At 52.6% G+C, this 18259-nt stretch overlaps 1 protein-coding gene across 8 annotated transcripts; it reads left to right on the top strand.

Annotated features, from left to right (window-relative positions):
* Positions 1-2880: 2880 nt before the first annotated feature.
* ZMYM3 (zinc finger MYM-type containing 3) lies at positions 2881-18073 on the top strand. 8 transcript variants are annotated; one of them, XM_054470796.2, is made up of 25 exons: positions 2881-3208; positions 4405-5090; positions 6075-6118; positions 6432-6498; positions 6950-7244; positions 7473-7650; positions 7997-8215; positions 8507-8657; positions 8875-8990; positions 9152-9238; positions 9363-9513; positions 9766-9938; positions 10162-10327; positions 10981-11042; positions 11161-11320; positions 11575-11687; positions 11860-12034; positions 12217-12363; positions 12797-12900; positions 13219-13387; positions 13709-13860; positions 14603-14717; positions 15262-15516; positions 16353-16470; positions 16589-18073. In XM_054470796.2, exons 2-25 carry the CDS (start codon positions 4424-4426, stop codon positions 16779-16781), a joined length of 4077 nt encoding a protein of 1358 aa, XP_054326771.1. In that variant the 5' UTR covers positions 2881-3208; positions 4405-4423; the 3' UTR covers positions 16782-18073. The 8 variants fall into 8 exon arrangements, with proteins under 8 accessions (XP_054326771.1, XP_054326765.1, XP_054326770.1 ...); XM_054470790.2 differs by having other exon boundaries at positions 10981-11078; XM_054470795.2 differs by having other exon boundaries at positions 2951-3017.
* The last annotated feature ends 186 nt before the right edge of the window (positions 18074-18259 follow it).

Here is an 18259-nt window from a genome sequence, read left to right as displayed (position 1 = left end):
CTCAAGCAATCCACCCACCTCGACCTCCCAAAGTGCTGGGATCACAGGCGTGAGCCTCTGCGCTCGGCCTAAATTTTTTTAAATAAAAATTTTATTTACAGTCAGGCGCAGTGGCTTACGCCTGTAACCCCAGCACTTTGGGAGGCCGAGGCGGGTGGATCACAAGGTCAGGAGATTGAGACCATCCTGCTAACAAGGTAAAATCCCGTCTCTACTAAAAATACAAAAAATTAGCCGGGTGTGGTGGTGGGCGCCTGTAGTCCCAGCTACTCGGGAGCCTGAGGCAGGAGAATGACGTGAACCCGGGAGGTGGAGGTTGCGGTGAGCTGAGATTGGGCCACTGCACTCCAGCCTGGGCGACAGAGCAAGACTCTGTCTCAAAAAAAAAAAAATATATATATATATATGTGTGTATATATATATATATATTTGAGAGATGAAGTCTCGCTCTGTGGCCCAGGCTGGAGTGCAGTGGCTCAGTCTCAGCTCACCACAACCTCTGCCTCCCGGGTTCAAGCGATTCTCCTGACTCCCAAAGTTCTGGGATTACAGGAGTTACCGCGCCGGGCCCACTTTATTTTTTAGAGCAGTTTTGGCATCACTGCAAAATTGAGCTGAAAATATCAAGAGTCCTTTGTACCCCTCTCCACACACAGACACAGCCTCCCAATCAACATCCTGTCCAGAGTGGTAAATTTGTTGGAGTTTTGAATATACAGTGACACATTATCAACCAAAGCCCATAGTTTACATAAGGGCTTCCTTTTGGTGTTGTACATTCTATGGGTTTTAATTTTTTTAAATAAAGATTTTACTTTTTAAGAGCAATTTTAGTTTCACAGCAAAACTGACAGGTAGGTCCGGAGAGTCCCATATACCTCCTTCCCCCATGCAGTCACAGCTTCCCTGACTACCAACATCCGTATCAGAGTGGTAAATTTGCTACAATCGATGAACCTACATTGACACATCATTACTAACCAAAGCCTGCGGTTTACATTAGAGTTAGTTCACCCTTGGTGTTTACATTCTGTATCTTTGAACGAATGTATACTTACAAGTATCCACTATTACAGTATCATGAGAGTATTTTCGCTACCGTAAAAATCCTCTGTGCTGTCTGCCATTAGTTTTTTTTTTTTTTTTTAAATGTGAGGTTTTGTTTGTTTTGAGACAGAGCTCTCGTCTGTCGCCCCGGGCTGGAGTGCAGTGGCGCCATCTGAGCTCGCTGCAATTTCTGCCTCCCAGCTCAAGTGATCCTCACACCTCCGCCTCCTGAGTAGCTGGGACTACAGGTGCGCACCACCACACCTTGCTAATTTTTTGTATTTTTTGTAGAGAAGGGGTTTCACCATGTTGCTCAGGCTGGTTTGGAACTCTTGGGCTCAAAGGATCCAACTGCCTCGGCATCCCAAAGTGCCAGGATTACAGGCGTGAGTCACTGCGCCAGACTTAAAATGTGGTTGTTAATGACTACGTCTGTTGCATAACCAAAATCCCCTATTATTGGGCATTTAGATTGTTTCCTTATCTGTTTTAAAGGGGAGAAAACTAAGGCCCTTCACTTGACAAGTCACTTGTCCAAAGTCACCTGGCTAAAAAGTAGGCAGAACTGATATTAGAAATCTGGTCTGACTCTAGAACCCATTCTTAGGCCACCACACTGCGTCTAGAATTAATAATACACCACTTAACCCCGTTAGATCAGCTCCCCTCAACTTGAAAGATAGTGACCAGGCACCTCCACAAGCACAGCAGCCAAGGATTCAAGTACATGTTGAGGAAGGCAGGCAATACAGAAAAAACTAGGTGGCTCAACTGAGATGGAACAAGCAGAAAATGCAAAGGGGAGGTCCAGGAATAGAAATAAACAGGAGGTAGGAGATGGGTACACAGAATGCTGGTTAAGATAAAGAGAAAGCTGGATTTGGGAAATCTAAAAGTAAGAAACTCTGGCTTTTATCTCTGTATGTAGGAGGGAGCAAAGATAACCTCAAGGCCATGTGGGGAGCTAGGAAGGATAAGGTTTCTGGGAAAAGGAATGAGAAAAGGGAGGGTAAACTCCCGAGGACTACAAGAGCAGGAGAGGCTTTGTGTGGCCAGGAGGAGAGGCCAGAAGTCAACGAGGCAGGCTAGAATAGGCACTGGATACCAAACCTTCCTGTTCCTAAGGAGACTTCCTTCCAGCCTGAGCCTCCTCTAGTAGTTCGGCTACTAAATGCTCTCAGCCCTTAGAGGCTGGGGTGGGAAGTGGGGAGCGGGGATTGTAAAGTGCTCTAACTATTAATATAATGCGGACTGAGAATGGATGCTGGCACACATTTTTTAAAAGCAGTAGGCTTAACGCTAGTGCCACCTACCCCTACTCCACTTCTCTAGCCTAACCTCAGCCACACCCACATGCTAAGGACCATCCAGGAGGGGGGAGCGTGTAGCGCGCCTGCGTGCTCGTGCGCACGAGAAGCAGAGAGACAGAGACGGAGACAAAAAGAGATAGGGGGGAGAGAGAAAGAGAGAGCGAGAAGAGAGAGACAGACAAGGACAGAAAGGGGGCGGGAGGAGAAAGAGAGAGAGAGACAGAGGGAGAGAGATCAGCCCTGGTGAGGGAGGAAAACTCCATAGATAATACAGGGAGCTCCTGCAGGAAGACTCAGGGAGAAGATCCCAGAACTTACCCTAAGACTGTTGAGAGAGTAGGGGGTGGCTTTGCAGGACCTGGTTTGGGGGTCATCAAGCAGTAACGGTTACTGCACAGGCGTTGCCACTGAGCCAGAGCCATTTAACCCGACCTGTGTGGCTGGGGATCAAGCTTCAGATACCCCATAACTCTGACTCTCAGACTGTTTTGGGGGCCCCGTGGCTGCAGACAAGGGAAGGAGGGGCACGTGAGGGCTGGGTCCCTGCCTCCCCCCATCCTCCGCTGTCACTCACTACCCCAACAGTCGCCCAGGGGGCGGGCCCCGGAGAGGTGGGGATGGGGGAGGGTAATCTTGGCAGGCGCCTGCTGCATGGCGTAGGTAGGGACTATTGAGGGGGGCGGACGCCGGGGGGGTGAACACGAGTGGGAAGCGAAGAGAGACACGGGGAGGGGGAGGGGACCGGGAACCATTTGAATGAGAGGAGGGGATCACGGGTAGAGTGGGCTCCAGGAGGTAGGGCGGGCAGGGTGTGACGGGGGCCAGACTCTTGAGCCAGGTAAGGGGAGCAGGTGCGTAGATCTGTGTTTTTCGTGGGTGAGCGCACTCGGCCCTTGGGTGGAAAGGGGACGCTGCCTTTCCCGGGGGGCCGGCTTCAAAGCTCCAGAGGCTATCTTTTCCTTCTCAACTAACGGGGCCCCGGGCGGGGGCTCAGGCGCCGTCTCTAGTGGCTGTACTCCACTCCGCAATTTCCAGGCGGCCACTGGACTGGGAGTCTCGCGCCGGGGGCCGGCGCTGTCTCGCGAGCCCCCTCCTCGAGCCAGCCAATGGGGTTGGTTGCTGGCACCGCCCGCCCGCCTGGTGCAGAGCGCTGGGCGCTGCGAGCGGCGCTGCCATTTAAAGGGGCCGCGACCCCTGTCCCGGCTGCTAGGGAGGGAGGTGGAGAAGGAGCGCGGGGCCATCGCTGTCTGCAGTTCTAGGCTTGTAGCCTTTGCACTAACCCTGCCGCAGGTAGGGGTCGGGCCTGCTCAAGCCGAACCGAACCTGCAAGCGGGATCTTGCAGTAGCCGGGAGGCGGTGGGGGGGGGGGGGTCTAAGGAGAGATCGTAGCTCCAAAATGTCTTCCTGTAAATGCCTGAGGTTGGGGGTGGGCAACAGGAGAAGGGAGGACTGGAGGAGCAATGGGAAAGGGGGACGGGGCTGAGGAAGTGGGCGACCTGAAAGGTAACTGGGGGGAAGGGGTTGCGAAGGGCAGTTTGTGGGGGCGGGGGAAGGGCCGAGGGAGGACCTAGCAACGCGGGGAGGGGGGGTGGGGCCAGACAGGGTGGGTAAAGACTGGGGAGCTGGGGGGCTCCTGCAGAGTGGGGAGGGAATAGAAACTGAGATCGCGGGGGCGGGAAAGGCTCCTGGTGGCGACGGCCTTAGGAGACTCTAAGGGGGCGTTCAGCCTGAGTTGCGGGGGGTGAAAGGTAAGGGGGGAAGGGAATGGGAGTTGCAGTCGAGTAGGGGGGTGGGCGGGTGGAACGACCGACTGCCTGGCCAGTGTGGGCACGGGGCCAGGGCGGGGAACGCCTCTCCCCACTGGGGGCGCTGTATTGGGGGGAGTGGTCATTAGGACTAAAGCCTTCGGAAATGCTTGTAGATTGTGGTGGTGGGGGCTGCTCATGAGAAATCCAAGTGGATGATGGGGTGTGTCTCAGAGCCTATAGAAGAAGGAATTCTGGCTGAGACCACCTCTACTGCCCCCTCTTCTACTCCTAATCTGCAGTACATATCCAGCCATACTCATGGACCCCAGTGATTTCCCCAGTCCATTTGACCCATTGACCCTGCCAGAGAAGCCCCTGGCTGGAGACCTACCAGTAGACATGGAATTTGGAGAGGATCTGCTGGAATCCCAGACTGCCCCAACTCGAGGATGGGCCCCCGCTGGCCCTTCTCCATCCTCGGGAGCCCTGGACCTGCTTGATACCCCTGCTGGCCTGGAAAAAGACCCTGGAGTCCTGGATGGAGCCACTGAGTTGCTGGGGCTGGGGGGGCTGCTCTATAAAGCCCCCTCTCCCCCGGAGGTGGACCACGGTCCTGAGGGAACCCTGGCATGGGATGCGGGGGATCAGACCCTAGAGCCTGGACCAGGGGGCGAGACCCCTGAGGTGGTACCACCCGATCTGGGGACTGGGGCAAATTCCTGTTCACCCGAGGGGCTACTAGAGCCTTTGGCTCCAGATTCTCCAATAACACTGCAGTCCCCGCATATTGAAGAGGAGGAGACCACCTCCATAGCTACTGCGAGAAGGGGCTCCCCTGGGCAGGAGGAGGAGCTTCCCCAAGGGCAGCCACAGAGCCCAAATGCCCCCCCTAGCCCTTCAGTGGGAGAGACTCTGGGGGATGGAATCAACAGTTCTCAGACCAAACCTGGGGGCTCTAGCCCCCCTGCACATCCTTCCTTGCCAGGTAGGTTGCCTAATTATCTGGAGAATCAGGGCTGGGAAAAGGTGGTGGTAAGGAGGGGTGGCTATGTGCTTTGGGAAGTAGTGGGGAGGAAGAGGGTGGAGAGATAAGTGTAGGGATGTGTGTGGGGAAGGACTTGGGGTTTACGAGGGAGGAGTGGGGTGGTGTGTAGAGGAAGATTAAGGAAAGTAGGGGTGGGCACAGGCTGTGGGGGAGGAATGGGGTAAGGTTTCAGGGAGCGTAGGTTGGGAGGAGTGAATTTGGTGGGAAGGGTTCCCTTTTTCCTACCCCAGTGGGCTTTTGGTGCCAGAGTCCTTCCTTCAGGATTTGGGGGAGTACACCAGGCTTCTTGGTTCTAAGACCTTTACAGCTTTTTGGCTCTAGATGGGAGTGGGATTTCTGGGTTTGATGAATGGTAACTAGGTTCTGGAGCCCCTAACAGCATAAGGATTTCAGCAGAGCAATAGAAATGCAGGGTCTAGGATTGCGTCTCTGATAGGGGAGGGACAACCTTGACTTGAGAGGCTCTAGTTTCTCCCCTCTTCTGCCTAGTGGTGTGCCTCTATCAGGCTGTGACGAGGGTCTTAGGGCTTATATAACCACCCGAATCCAGGGGAAGCTACCCATACACTGATGCTTCCTTTTCCTTTTGCTACCTTTGGGTGGTTGTGTGTTTTTCATTGGTAAAATATAAATTCTTAATGAAAGGTATATTACCTGTGTTTCCTTAACCCCCAAAGATTGGGACAGAAAGCTGGTAGAAGGATAGATTTTTTTTTTTTCATGGAATAGCTGCACGTGCACCCCCCCACCCTTAGTACAGAGCCTGAGGTAACCCTGAGAGGGGCCCCAAGAAGCCACAGGCACTCGAGTTTTCCCTTTCAGTTTTGAGTAAGTCCTTCCCCAGGAATGGAGGCGGGGGTTGGGCCGGGGAGAGGGTGGTGAGGGCAGGCTCAACATTTAGGCTGCCTTCTGCTTCCTTTGCAGGAGATGGCCTGACTGCGAAGGCGAGTGAGAAGCCGCCTGAACGGGTGAGGGGGAGGGGATTGGAAGGAGTCTGGTTCCCCCTTAGCTCTGGGAAGGACAGACCCTTCATTTTCCCTCCCAGATGTTGTTCTGTAGAGAGTGTATATAAGGAGAGTTAGGAGGAGGGAGGGAGCACTAGTGTCTACTGCTTGTTGGGAAGAAAGTCCAGCCTCCTTTTCTTCCCTCCTCCTAAGGGCTGGGCCATGGGTCCCCACTCTCCCTTCCCCCTCCCATCTTCTATCCCCCCCCAAACCCTGTACTAGTGTTAGCCTGGCCAGGGTGTCAGTTTTCCTCCCCTCCCATCTTTCCGAGGTACAGAAGAGAAGCGAGCGCGTTAGGAGAGCAGAACCTCCAAAACCTGAGGTTGTAGATTCCACTGAGAGCAGTAAGTAGGATTTGAGGAAGTGTGACCTGGGAGTTCTGGGTGTGGAAAAGGTCCGAAAGTGGCATGCAACAGGGCATGGATCTTCTAGCTCCTGCAGTCCTGCTCCATGAAGCGCATGAAGTGCCTGTCTCCGCTATGGGTTGGCATGGGAACCAGGGGCAGTGGGGGAAATTGAAAACAAGAGCAGTGAGAATGGCGAGTTTCCTGTTTCAGCTATGCCATCTCTGTCTCCGAATCTTCTCATTTAGAGCCTCTCCCTTTCCCTCCCTGGGAGGTTACAGAGTAACCAAGGGAGAGAGACACCAAGGTCTTAAGATACTAATGTAATAAGGGCCAGGGTGTAAAGGCCGGAACAACAGGGATCCCAGGAGAGGGACTGAACTGTTGGTCAGGGGATGGTTGGAGACCTGGTTTGGTGGCCTTTCTCATGTCCATCCCCCCACTGTCTCAGTTCCAGTGTCAGATGAGGATTCTGATGCCATGGTAGATGACCCCAATGATGAGGACTTTGTGCCATTCCGGCCCCGGCGCTCTCCTCGCATGTCCCTACGCTCAAGTGTGTCACAAAGGGCTGGGCGCTCTGCAGTGGGCACCAAGATGACTTGTGCACATTGCCGGACACCACTGCAGAAGGGGCAGACTGCCTATCAGCGCAAGGGGCTGCCTCAGCTCTTCTGCTCGTCATCCTGCCTCACCACTTTCTCCAAGAAGCCCTCGGGCAAAAAGACCTGTACCTTCTGCAAGAAGTGCGTGAGGGTCTTGGGGGCTGTGCAGAGGGCAGGGATCTGGGCAGGAGTATGAGTAAGACAGAGACTGTTGGTAAGAACCTAGCAGGATGGAGCTGGGTGAGAGAGTGATGTAGGGAGGGAGTCAGAGTATTTGGCTCTGTGGTCATTGATCCTGGAGGAGGGGCGGAAGCTGAGGAAATGAGAGGGTGGTCTTGAGTGAATATTCAAACCTGTTCCCACCTCTAGGGAGATCTGGAACACCAAGGACTCGGTTGTGGCGCAGACTGGTTCTGGAGGCTCCTTCCATGAGTTCTGCACGTCCGTCTGTCTCTCCCTGTATGAGGCCCAGCAGCAGCGCCCGATCCCCCAGTCTGGGGATCCTGCCGATGCTACTCGCTGCAGCATATGCCAGAAGACTGGAGAGGTGAGGACACTCAGTGGGGGCTGATTTACAGAGCCTGGCCAGCCCTGACCTGCCCCTCCCATCCTGGGGCTGCAGGGTCCAGGCCCTGTGGAAAGGGGAGTGGGGAGGAAAGGCGGCCATCATGAGGGAGCGTATTCAAGGACAGAGCTTCTCCAGGATGTGCACAGCTGGCCTTCCTTACCTCCCAGGACCTCACCATCAAGTCGGCAGCCTGCAGCGCAGGTTGGGGGGTCCCTGGGCCCACTGTCTGCTGTGAAGGTCTAGGGTGAGGTCGGGGGATGACCTTGCATTGGGGTGGGCGGTGGTGGCCAGGCCCTAGCTCAGGGTGCGTGTATGTGTGTGGCAGGTCCTGCACGAGGTCAGCAATGGCAGCGTGGTGCACCGGCTCTGCAGCGATTCTTGCTTCTCCAAATTCCGGGCCAACAAGGGACTGAAAACCAACTGTTGTGACCAGTGTGGGGCTTACATCTACACCAAGACCGGGAGCCCTGGCCCTGAGCTCCTCTTCCACGAGGGCCAACAAAAGCGGTTCTGCAACACAACCTGCTTGGGGGCGTACAAGAAGGTGGGGCCGAGGGAGTAGTGCATTAGAGGGCTGTGGAAGGGGGTGTGGTTCTTGGGTTATAAATAAAGGTGGCTGACGGGTCAAGGGCTGGGAGAAATAAAACAAATAAAGGGGGTTTCAATTGTATCTGTTATGTTTTATTTTTGAAGCTGGCTGGTGGATACACAGGTCTTTGTTACATCATCATCTATACTTTTTTTGTATGCCTGAAATATTTCATGTTTAAAACATTTAAAAAATAAAAGTGAAGGGACAAATCCAGCCTCAGCCTCTCCTTCCCCATCCTCACAGAAAAACACACGTGTGTACCCATGTGTCTGGTGCAAGACCCTGTGTAAGAACTTTGAGATGCTATCACATGTGGATCGTAATGGCAAGACCAGCTTGTTCTGTTCCCTGTGCTGTACCACTTCTTACAAAGTGAAGCAGGCAGGGCTCACTGGTAGGTGCAAAGCCCTCTTCTCTGAGTCCCCTGCTGGCCTTCTCTCTACCTCCCATACTCCCCTCTTCCAGAGTAATCCTTGCTGCCCGACCTCAGCCCCAACCACATCTCCCCGTGGATTTTCTGTTCGTCTCTTACACTGCCTTACACCTTCTGTGTGCGCTCTCTCTCCCTCTCTCTTTCTCTTTTCCTCTCTCTCTTTCTCTCTATGCCCCAGGCCCTCCCCGACCCTGCAGCTTCTGCCGCCGCAGCCTCTCTGACCCCTGTTACTACAACAAGGTTGACCGCACAGTCTACCAGTTCTGCAGCCCCAGCTGCTGGACCAAGTTCCAGGTACTCCAGACCCTGGACCAGGGATAGAAGGGTTTGGCAACGTAAAGAGGGTTGGAGAATTGGGGTAGGCAGGCCTGGGCAGAGCAAAGAACAAGCCTGACTCCCCTTCCCCACCGCTGCACACATCTTGCCCCTCCCTTACTTGTCTTCCTTCCCTCCAGCGCACAAGCCCCGAGGGGGGCATTCACCTGAGCTGTCACTACTGTCACAGCCTCTTCAGTGGCAAGCCTGAGGTCTTGGACTGGCAGGTAAGAGCCCCACCCCCACCCACATCTTGCCACACGACCAGACTGTCTGAAGGGGTCCTTCCACTTGGCCCCTGCTGGGGCCAGATGTTACAGCTTGTCCTCCCTGCCCTGTGCCCCACCTCAGGACCAAGTGTTCCAGTTCTGCTGCCGTGATTGCTGTGAGGACTTCAAGCGGCTTCGGGGTGTGGTGTCCCAGTGTGAGCACTGTCGGCAGGAGAAACTGTTGCATGAGAAACTCCGATTCAGCGGAGTGGAGAAAAGTTTCTGCAGCGAAGGTAAGGAGATGGGGAAGGGCAGAAGACACTATAACTCCCAGCCAGGGAGAATGGAGGAGAAGGGAGGGAGGCCGGGAAAGTGGTCCATGAGGCAGGGCCTTCTGCCCGGGATGTTCTACCCCCATCTCCCCTAAAGCTTTGGGCACAAGGGGCTGCTTAGAGAGAGGTTTCAGGTATAGCACCTTGAAAAGGTTGGGTCTCTTGCCCTTGGGTATCTGTGTCTCTGGACTCTCTTTCCTCTTCTCTTTCCAGGCTGTGTGCTGCTGTACAAACAGGACTTCACTAAGAAGCTAGGCTTGTGCTGTATCACTTGTACTTACTGCTCCCAGACCTGCCAGCGCGGAGTCACTGAGCAACTGGATGGCAGCACCTGGGACTTCTGCAGTGAGGACTGTAAGAGCAAATACCTGCTGTGGTACTGCAAGGTAAGGAGGGTCAGCATGCGAGTGAGGCGGGAAAGAGGGTGGTGGGGAGCACGGGCTGTGGTACTGAGCTCGGGGTGTGGACAGATCTCCAGGGAGGGCAGCCAGCCTTCCATCTCTAAGCCGGCCCGATCTCCAAGGGGAGGAGCATGGCTTATCCCGGGGGAAAGAAAGGGCCCAACGCATTTTAGGGAGGCAGGTCTGACCATCCTTTTGACATCCTCAGGCTGCCCGGTGCCATGCGTGTAAGCGCCAGGGGAAGCTGCTGGAGACCATCCACTGGCGTGGGCAGATCCGTCATTTCTGCAACCAGCAGTGTCTTCTGCGCTTCTATAGCCAGCAGAACCAACCCAACCTGGATACCCAGAGTGGGCCCGAGAGCCTCCTGAACAGTGAGTCCTGGGCAGGGGGTACACTCTGTTAGAGGGGGCCTGGACTCTCCTAATCCTAAGCCTAGCCCCTTTCTCCTTCCTCTTGCGTTCACCTCATCCCTGGCCAGATAGGGTGCTAGTACTGTGAACTGTATTCTCTTTTAGCTTCTGAACCCTGCAGGTACCAGGGGCAGTCTTATTTAAAGCTTCTTGGGGTTAGCGTCTACTGATTGTCTATGAAATGTATATTGTTAGGGAGTGGGTGCCTTTCCTCATAGGATGGGGCATATAGGGGTTATGGTTACTTTTCTGAGATAAGGAAATCTCAGCATAAACTCCACGTTTAGTGAGACTGAAGACTGCTATTTCTAGAATGTTACCCCTGCCCTTCCACAACTCCAGGGATAACAGACTCTTCAGGCTATCTAAATGGAAGGTCTCAAATGTGGGTTTTGGGGGAAAATGTAATGTTTCATTCCCCAGGAGCAAAGAATCTTTTAGGCTGCTATTGCTGGAGCATAGAAGAGACTAGATCTGGGATGGCAAGAGGGGAAAATCCTAGAAGTTCCCATCTGTATTTTGTGTACCTGTTAATGAAGCTCTCCTGGAACAGGGGTAAGGAAAATGGAGAGCTAGTCCCTTGGATGAGAGCATTCATTTGTTTTGATCTACAGGTCAGTCTCCTGAGTCAAAACCCCAGACACCCTCTCAAACCAAAGTGGAGAACAGCAACACAGTGAGGACCCCAGAGGAAAATGGGAATTTGGGCAAGGTCGGGGCAAAAGCCAAGGGGGAGGATAATCTCAGAGGAGGGTACGGCGGTTGGCGGCACAAATGTTCCTTTGTCTTTGCAGATCCCTGTGAAGACCCGATCAGCTCCCACTGCTCCCACCTCTCCACCCCCACCACCCCCAGCAACACCCCGCAAAAACAAGGCTGCCATGTGTAAGCCACTGATGCAGAATCGGGGCGTCTCCTGCAAGGTGGAGATGAAGTCCAAAGGAAGTCAGACAGGTGAGCCAGGGTACCTCGATGCCACAGGCTGTATTCCAGAGTCCTAGGCCTGCCAGCCCTATGTCCATGAGCTGGACAAGGGGATTTCTTAGGTAGCTGAAGCCTCATTCATATGGTTGTCCTAGAATCATAGAGATGTCTTTCAGCCTTTGATTCCAGGGCAGTTTTGTGACACTGAGCACGTTAGAGCTTTTGGTGGGTCAGATGTGACCAGTCCAGCAAGGTCTCTGAGAAGACCCCTTTCTTATCCACAGAAGAGTGGAAGCCACAGGTGATCGTGCTGCCCATCCCAGTGCCCATCTTCGTGCCAGTGCCTATGCATCTGTACTGCCAGAAAGTCCCGGTGCCTTTCTCAATGCCTATCCCGGTAAGTTTCCCTGCCCTTCCTGGCTGGGTCCTCCTTTCCCCTTCCAGGTTGAGATCCACCCTTTCCCCTTACTCTCATCGACTGTCCCCCTTCACTCTTATCATCTGTCCCCCCTACTTCCCCCCAACTGCTGGTGTGGTTCTTGGCATTTAGTTGGGATTTGTGCCTCCAGGTGCCTGTGCCCATGTTCTTGCCCACTACCTTGGAGAGCACAGACAAGATTGTAGAGACCATTGAGGAGCTGAAGGTGAAGATCCCTTCCAACCCCTTGGAGGCCGACATCCTGGCTATGGCAGAAATGATTGCAGAGGCTGAGGAGTTAGACAAGGCCTCATCTGACCTTTGTGGTATGCCATAGATGGTGGCAACGAGGGAGACAGGGTGCTACCAGCATGTCTCTGCCCGAGGGGGTGGTATTGGTGATCTTGGTGCCTAGTAGAATGGGAGGATAGTTGGGATCAGTCCCTGAAAGCTTGTGAGGGTGCTAGCAGGAGCTTGTAACCACTGAGCCAACTTCTCTGCTTCTCAGATCTTGTGAGCAACCAGAGTGCAGAGGGACTCCTGGAAGACTGTGACCTGTTTGGGCCTGCTCGAGATGATGTCCTGGCCATGGCAGTCAAGATGGCCAATGTCTTGGATGAGCCTGGGCAAGATTTGGAGGCAGACTTCCCTAAGAGTGAGTAAGATTGGAGCCGTGCCCACTGAGTATGGTAGCATTTGTGCCATCAGGAAGGGAGTGTCCCTTGTGTCCCTGAGCATGACCCTGAAAAGTTGTTCACTGTGATTCTAAGACGGAAGGTTCTCACAGGGAGCAGTGCCAGAGACACCAGGACAGGTGCACTCTTTTAGACTTCTGAGTCATGCTTTTTTTTTTTTTTTTAATTTTTAAGCTGTAAAAAAACATAAAATTTCACCATGTTCAACATGTTTTCAGTAGTTCACATTGCTGTGTTTTGCGTTTCTGTGCCTCTGAGCATGCTTTTTGGTATAGCTTTACTGGTTCCTTTGGCTCATTTAGTGTCAAGTGGGCAAGTAGCAGGGGTGGGGCAGGAGGGCTGCAGGGTTGAGATCTTAAGAAATTGATTTCTTCTTTCTTTCCTTTTCATTAGATCCTCTGGACATTAATCCCAGTGTAGACTTCCTCTTTGATTGTGGCCTGGTAGGGCCTGAGGATGTGTCTACTGAACAAGACCTTCCCCGAACCATGAGGAAGGTAGGGCTGGGGCTACTATATGTACAAAAGAAGTATGGAGGCCCAAAGGGGAGAGGATGCAAGAGCCAAGCCAGCAACCATAGTTTGACCTTCCCTAACCTCCTTTCTCCAACACTAGAAGTACTGAGATAAAGCCAAACTTTGCTCTCCCCGCATCTCACAAGGTCATCAAAGCTGTTCCTGGGCTCTGTGCTATGGAAGCTTGCTGTGTGCTTACATCAGCCCCTGCCCCGGCCAGCAGTAAATATGGTGCTGACTAGCTTTCACCTTGCCTCTGGCCTTACCTCTGCCACACCCCTGCTTTCTCTTCCCCTCCAGGGTCAAAAGCGGCTGGTGCTTTCCGAAAGCTGCTCCCGGGACTCCATGAGCAGTCAGCCTAGTTGTACCGGGCTCAACTATTCATATGGTGTCAATGCTTGGAAGTGCTGGGTGCAGTCAAAATATGCCAATGGAGAAACCAGCAAGGGTGATGAGCTGCGCTTTGGCCGTAAGTACTTGGAGATGGAAGGTGTTGGGAGGCAGGGACAGGGAGGAGGAGGGGAAAGGGGAGAAGGGGCTGGGCCTGTGATTCAGCTGAAGATGTCTAGAAGTGATAAGGGTGTGATCACTTAAGGATGCCCTGTGAAGATGGGGAGGAGTTGTAGATTAAAGGGAAATGCTGTCTAGGTTTAAGGTTAGGGGCTCTTTCTGTAATTGTTCAGGAGCTAGGCATGACTAAGGGATGAAGGGGTTAATGGTGATGGAGCTAAGTGAAATTCTCCATGTAGAGTTTTTCTTAATCCTGTCCCTGCACAACATATCACTGCAGCCAAACCCATGCGTATCAAAGAGGATATTCTCGCCTGCTCAGCTGCTGAGCTCAACTACGGTCTGGCCCAGTTTGTGAGAGAAATCACTCGGCCCAATGGTGAACGATATGAACCTGACAGTATCTACTATTTGTGTCTTGGCATCCAGCAGGTACCTGTTGTGCACCACCTCGCTTCCTGTTACTCTTAACACAACAGGCAGGGTCTAACCAGAAATGATTCTGGATTAGGCACGGTGGCTCACGCCTGTAATCCCAACACTTTGGGAGGCTGAGGCAGGAGGATCGCTTCAAGCCAGGAGTTTGAGACCAGCCTGGGCAACAAAGTGATAACCATCTACCCAAAAAATATTTTTTTAATGAAAAAAAAAAAGCAGTTATTCTGTTGCACTCCCTGATCCTCATCTTGTCCCCTACCTGAAGCAGGCAGCTTACCTTTAATCTCCTACGCCAAATAGAACATGAGATATCAATACTCTTCTAAAATCAAAACTGCATTCCAGGACTGTTGGCCAAGGAGCAGTCTTCATTGCTATCCAGGTCCCCTTTGTAATCTTTAAGCCCATTCTAGGAGAGGAGGGATGGGTGGAGCTGGGATCCTTGAGTGCTGGGGTAATGTTTAGTTCCCCCTGGGAGAAGTCAACCATGTATTACCTGAGAAGGAGGTGTGGGCTTCTAAAGAACGTCTCCTCCAAGCCTCCTCTTCCAGCAAAGCCTGAGTAGCGCAGAGCTGTGGGTATACCTGGGGGAAAGCACTCGAGGCCACCTAATCAAGCAACTGTTTCCCATCGTCTCCTAATGATCAATGACACCGTACCTGGGGGCTTCAGCATCATTATCTTTCTTCTAGGACCTACAGTCTAGCCTTAGGTGTGTTTGTTTTTCTTTCCCCAGTACTTGCTGGAAAATAACCGGATGGTGAACATTTTCACGGACCTTTACTACCTGACTTTTGTTCAAGAACTCAACAAGTCTCTGAGTACCTGGCAGCCCACACTCCTCCCCAACAGTAAGGGACAGGGACGTAGCAACCCCTACCCCCTTTCTCCATTCTTCCAATCCACCATCCCGAGAGTCCTGTGCTGTTTGGTCTGCCACTCTTCACAAAGGGCCCGAGGGCAGGAGCGTGTAGCTGGATGCCTCAGGGTTTAGAGTTAAAGGAGCACAGGAGCGCCTGTTCTTGAACATGAGGAGGGGATCAAGACTTAGGTCTGAAGAGCTATCTCTAGGACCAGAAAAAGATGGCCTGGGTTTGGGTGGTAAGTAAAGAAAGAAAGCAAGAAATTGTGGGACTCCTCAAGGTTTACATTTACCTGTCTACAACTTGAGGGTGGTGAGAGGCGTTCCAAATGCAGGTGTGGAAAGTATATATTTTTTGAAGCCCAGTCCCACTGTGTAGTGTAGCAAGTGTAGCGAAGTGACAGTGTTTTATATACAAAGGTTACTCACCAATGAGAATTGTGTGGGAAATGAGCAGGGCACATGGGACGGGAAGTGGTTGGGTTTGGGTAGCCACTCCCTCCTGACCGGCCTCTCCCCCTTGACCATTGTAGATACAGTGTTCTCTCGAGTGGAGGAGGAGCACCTCTGGGAGTGTAAGCAGCTGGGGGTCTACTCGCCCTTTGTCCTCCTCAACACCCTCATGTTCTTCAACACTAAGTTTTTTGGGCTGCAGACAGCTGAGGAACACATGCAACTCTCCTTCACCAATGTGGTGCGGCAGTCCCGCAAGTGTACCACCCCTCGGGGCACCACCAAGGTGGTGAGCATCCGCTACTATGCCCCAGTCCGCCAGAGGAAAGGGCGAGGTACGAGGCTGCCCCCTCCCCTGTGCTTTTGCCCCTTCTCTGCCTTCCCCTTCCATGCCCTGCCATAACCCACCATACCTGCCAGGTCGGCCCTCTCCTTGGCCCCTAGCTTCCCTCTCCTTCTGTTCCTGTGTGCAGAAGGGGTAGAAACAGCCCGTCCTCCTACCTGATAGGCAGTAGCTGTCGCATAAGTAAGAGGTCACCCTGTGGCCTGTTTCCCCCTTTTCCTCATTTAAGGCAGTTTACTTGCTTGCCTGCTTTTTCTGGGTGGTAGACAGGTAGGAAACCACTGGGTGTGTTTGGCTGTGGGGGAGGGTAGACTGAATGAATGACAGGCTTTCTGTGATTCTTTGCTATCGGGCCTAACAACAACTGCACCTTGGTTTCCATTTTTTCTGTCCCTGGACTTCTGTCCTGTCTGAGTGAAGTTTCCAAGGTCCTTTCTCTGGACCCATGCTTCTACCTGTACTAATGCACAAGGGGTTGGGGTCATTGCTGTTTCTCTATCCCAGAAGGCAAGCCCACCCTTGCAGTAGGGTCTGTTTTATCAGGTTTTTTGAATAACTTCTGAGATCACCTCTTCAAGATAGCAACTTGGGGGAGATTTTAAAGAGAGTCTTTGGCAGTGGGAACTGGGGAGGGTTGCATAACAACAGCCCGACAGGATGTTGGGTTGGCGTGGGAAAGGGAGACTGACCTCTTCTTCCACCTCTCCGTCTTGATGAGACTGTAATTTGTGTCGTGACGCCTTCTCCCTGTGCCCTGGACTGTGCTCTTGGATGTGGCTCATGGAGCCTGTGTTCTTAATGAGTCTGAGTCATTTCCCTCCCCTACAGACACGGGTCCTGGAAAACGGAAGAGAGAAGATGAAGCCCCTATCTTAGAGCAGCGTGAGAACCGCATGAATCCCCTCCGCTGCCCTGTCAAGTTCTATGAATTCTATCTCTCAAAATGGTGAGTTGGTGGGTTGGCAGGAAAAGCGTTAGCATGGGGACCCAAGGGATCTACTTTGCCTTGGTACTGATCTTCTGTCCTGCCACCCCCACTCCCACCCCCACCCCCGATGTTGCAGTCCTGAAAGCCTCCGGACTCGCAATGATGTGTTCTACCTGCAACCTGAACGGTCCTGCATCGCCGAGTCACCTCTCTGGTATTCTGTGATCCCCATGGACCGCAGCATGTTGGAGAGCATGCTCAATCGCATCCTGGCTGTGCGCGAGATTTATGAGGAACTGGGTCGTCCTGGGGAGGAAGACCTGGACTGAGCTCGTGTGCCATCCATATCCATCTTTCACGTCAATGTCTGTCCTGTGGCCATGTCCCTCAGGGTGACAGGCCCAGGAACCAATGCTACTCATTCTGAAGGGCCCTGACTGCTCCTTTCCGCTCACCCATTCCCTGCCTTCTCTAGGAACCCTGGCTTTTATCTTCTTCCATACCACTTGACAACCATGGGGCCCTGGTCTTCTGTACTCAGGGGCTGGTCTCCCAGTGATGGGCAAAAGCCAGCTTGCCCGTTTTCTTTATGCTTCAGAGTAAACCCCTCCTTCTGGGTCCAGACTCTGGGTGGAGTGTTAATAGCTCTGGTGATCCTGTTGGCTTTGGGTTTCCTGACCCATCCCGCATAGGTAGAGCCTCTTATTCCTAGGCATGACCTAGGGAAAAACCCAGCTGCCTTCTCTGCCCTGTGCCCACTCCCTTCTCTACTCTTCCCCAGCACCACGCAAAAAGGTCTTATCTGAAAGGTATGAAATAAACAATGAAAGCGATGAGGGGACCATTTACATAAAACACAGAGCTTAGACACTCTTCCCCTCCTATGAAATAATTGGTTGTTGGCACCATCTCACCACCGCATATCCCTCACCCCCTCGGCAAGCACCAATCCTTGGTGCTGCCGTTTTTAAAATCTTCCAAATGCCTTTTTTTCCTCAGAGGCAGAGAATGACTAAGTACGGGGAGCAGACTCCTGTTGTGCAGACTCCTGTCCCCTTGGTTTCTGTGTTTGTCTCTCTGCCATCTTAGGTTGCCATGAGCCATGGTGTCAACATGCTTAGCCCCCTCCGTAACTGCCTCCCTTTAGTTCAATGGACAGACCTCCCAAGGCAAAAACTACCTTCTGACTTGGGTTAAGGCTGGGTTCCCCTCTGTTGTTCCCCTATCATAAGAGCTAGGCCAAGCCTGTGGGAGCTTGAGTCATGCAGGATGGGATCTGTGGTCAAAGGACAGGCGAGGAGCTGTGGGCGCAGGGCCTGCCCCCACTGCCTACATCTTCTCTTTTCCCCATCTTGCGTTGGAGGTCCCAGAAAACAATTAGCTTCTGGAAAAGGGGGTACCCAGTTCTTCCCCTGTTGACTTTGCTGTTTCCCAGGCTCCTTTTTGTGTTTTTATAACTGTCACCAGTTAGCCACTGTTTAAATTGTATATATTGTTCTGAGGCGCCTGGCCTGTCCCTTCAGTGAGCCATGCCCACCCTTGTGTTGTAGTGAGAAGCTGTTGTCACAACTAACCTTCTGTCTCTGAAATTGTTTGTTTCAAATAAAGAGTTAAAATTGTCTTTTGTCTTCTCTGGGTGATGGATATAGAGGAGCAGCACTGGATAACTTCAAATCTCTCCAAGTGTAAACAAGTCAGGTGTTTGAGAATCGTTCTTACTTTACTGTCTTACTTTGAATCTACTGGGAATGTGGTCTTTTTTTTTTTTTTTTTTTTTTATAACAAGTTTCCAAACACTTAAGAAAAA

This window comes from Pongo pygmaeus, chromosome X (genome assembly GCF_028885625.2).
Source record: "Pongo pygmaeus isolate AG05252 chromosome X, NHGRI_mPonPyg2-v2.0_pri, whole genome shotgun sequence".
NCBI classification, from domain to species: Eukaryota; Metazoa; Chordata; class Mammalia; order Primates; family Hominidae; genus Pongo; species Pongo pygmaeus.
Note: the sequence above shows the minus strand (reverse complement) of the source record. Positions and strands in the feature narration are given on the sequence as shown.

Excerpts from the sequence above, each read along its gene's own strand:
- ZMYM3 (XM_054470790.2), top strand. The coding sequence starts at position 4,424 with ATGGACCCCAGTGATTTCCCCAGTCCATTTGACCCATTGACCCTGCCA. Across the intron at positions 6,499-6,949 it reads TGTAGATTCCACTGAGAGCA|TTCCAGTGTCAGATGAGGAT; the intron begins GTAAGTAGGATT and ends CCACTGTCTCAG. Across the intron at positions 11,688-11,859 it reads CTTTCTCAATGCCTATCCCG|GTGCCTGTGCCCATGTTCTT; the intron begins GTAAGTTTCCCT and ends TTGTGCCTCCAG.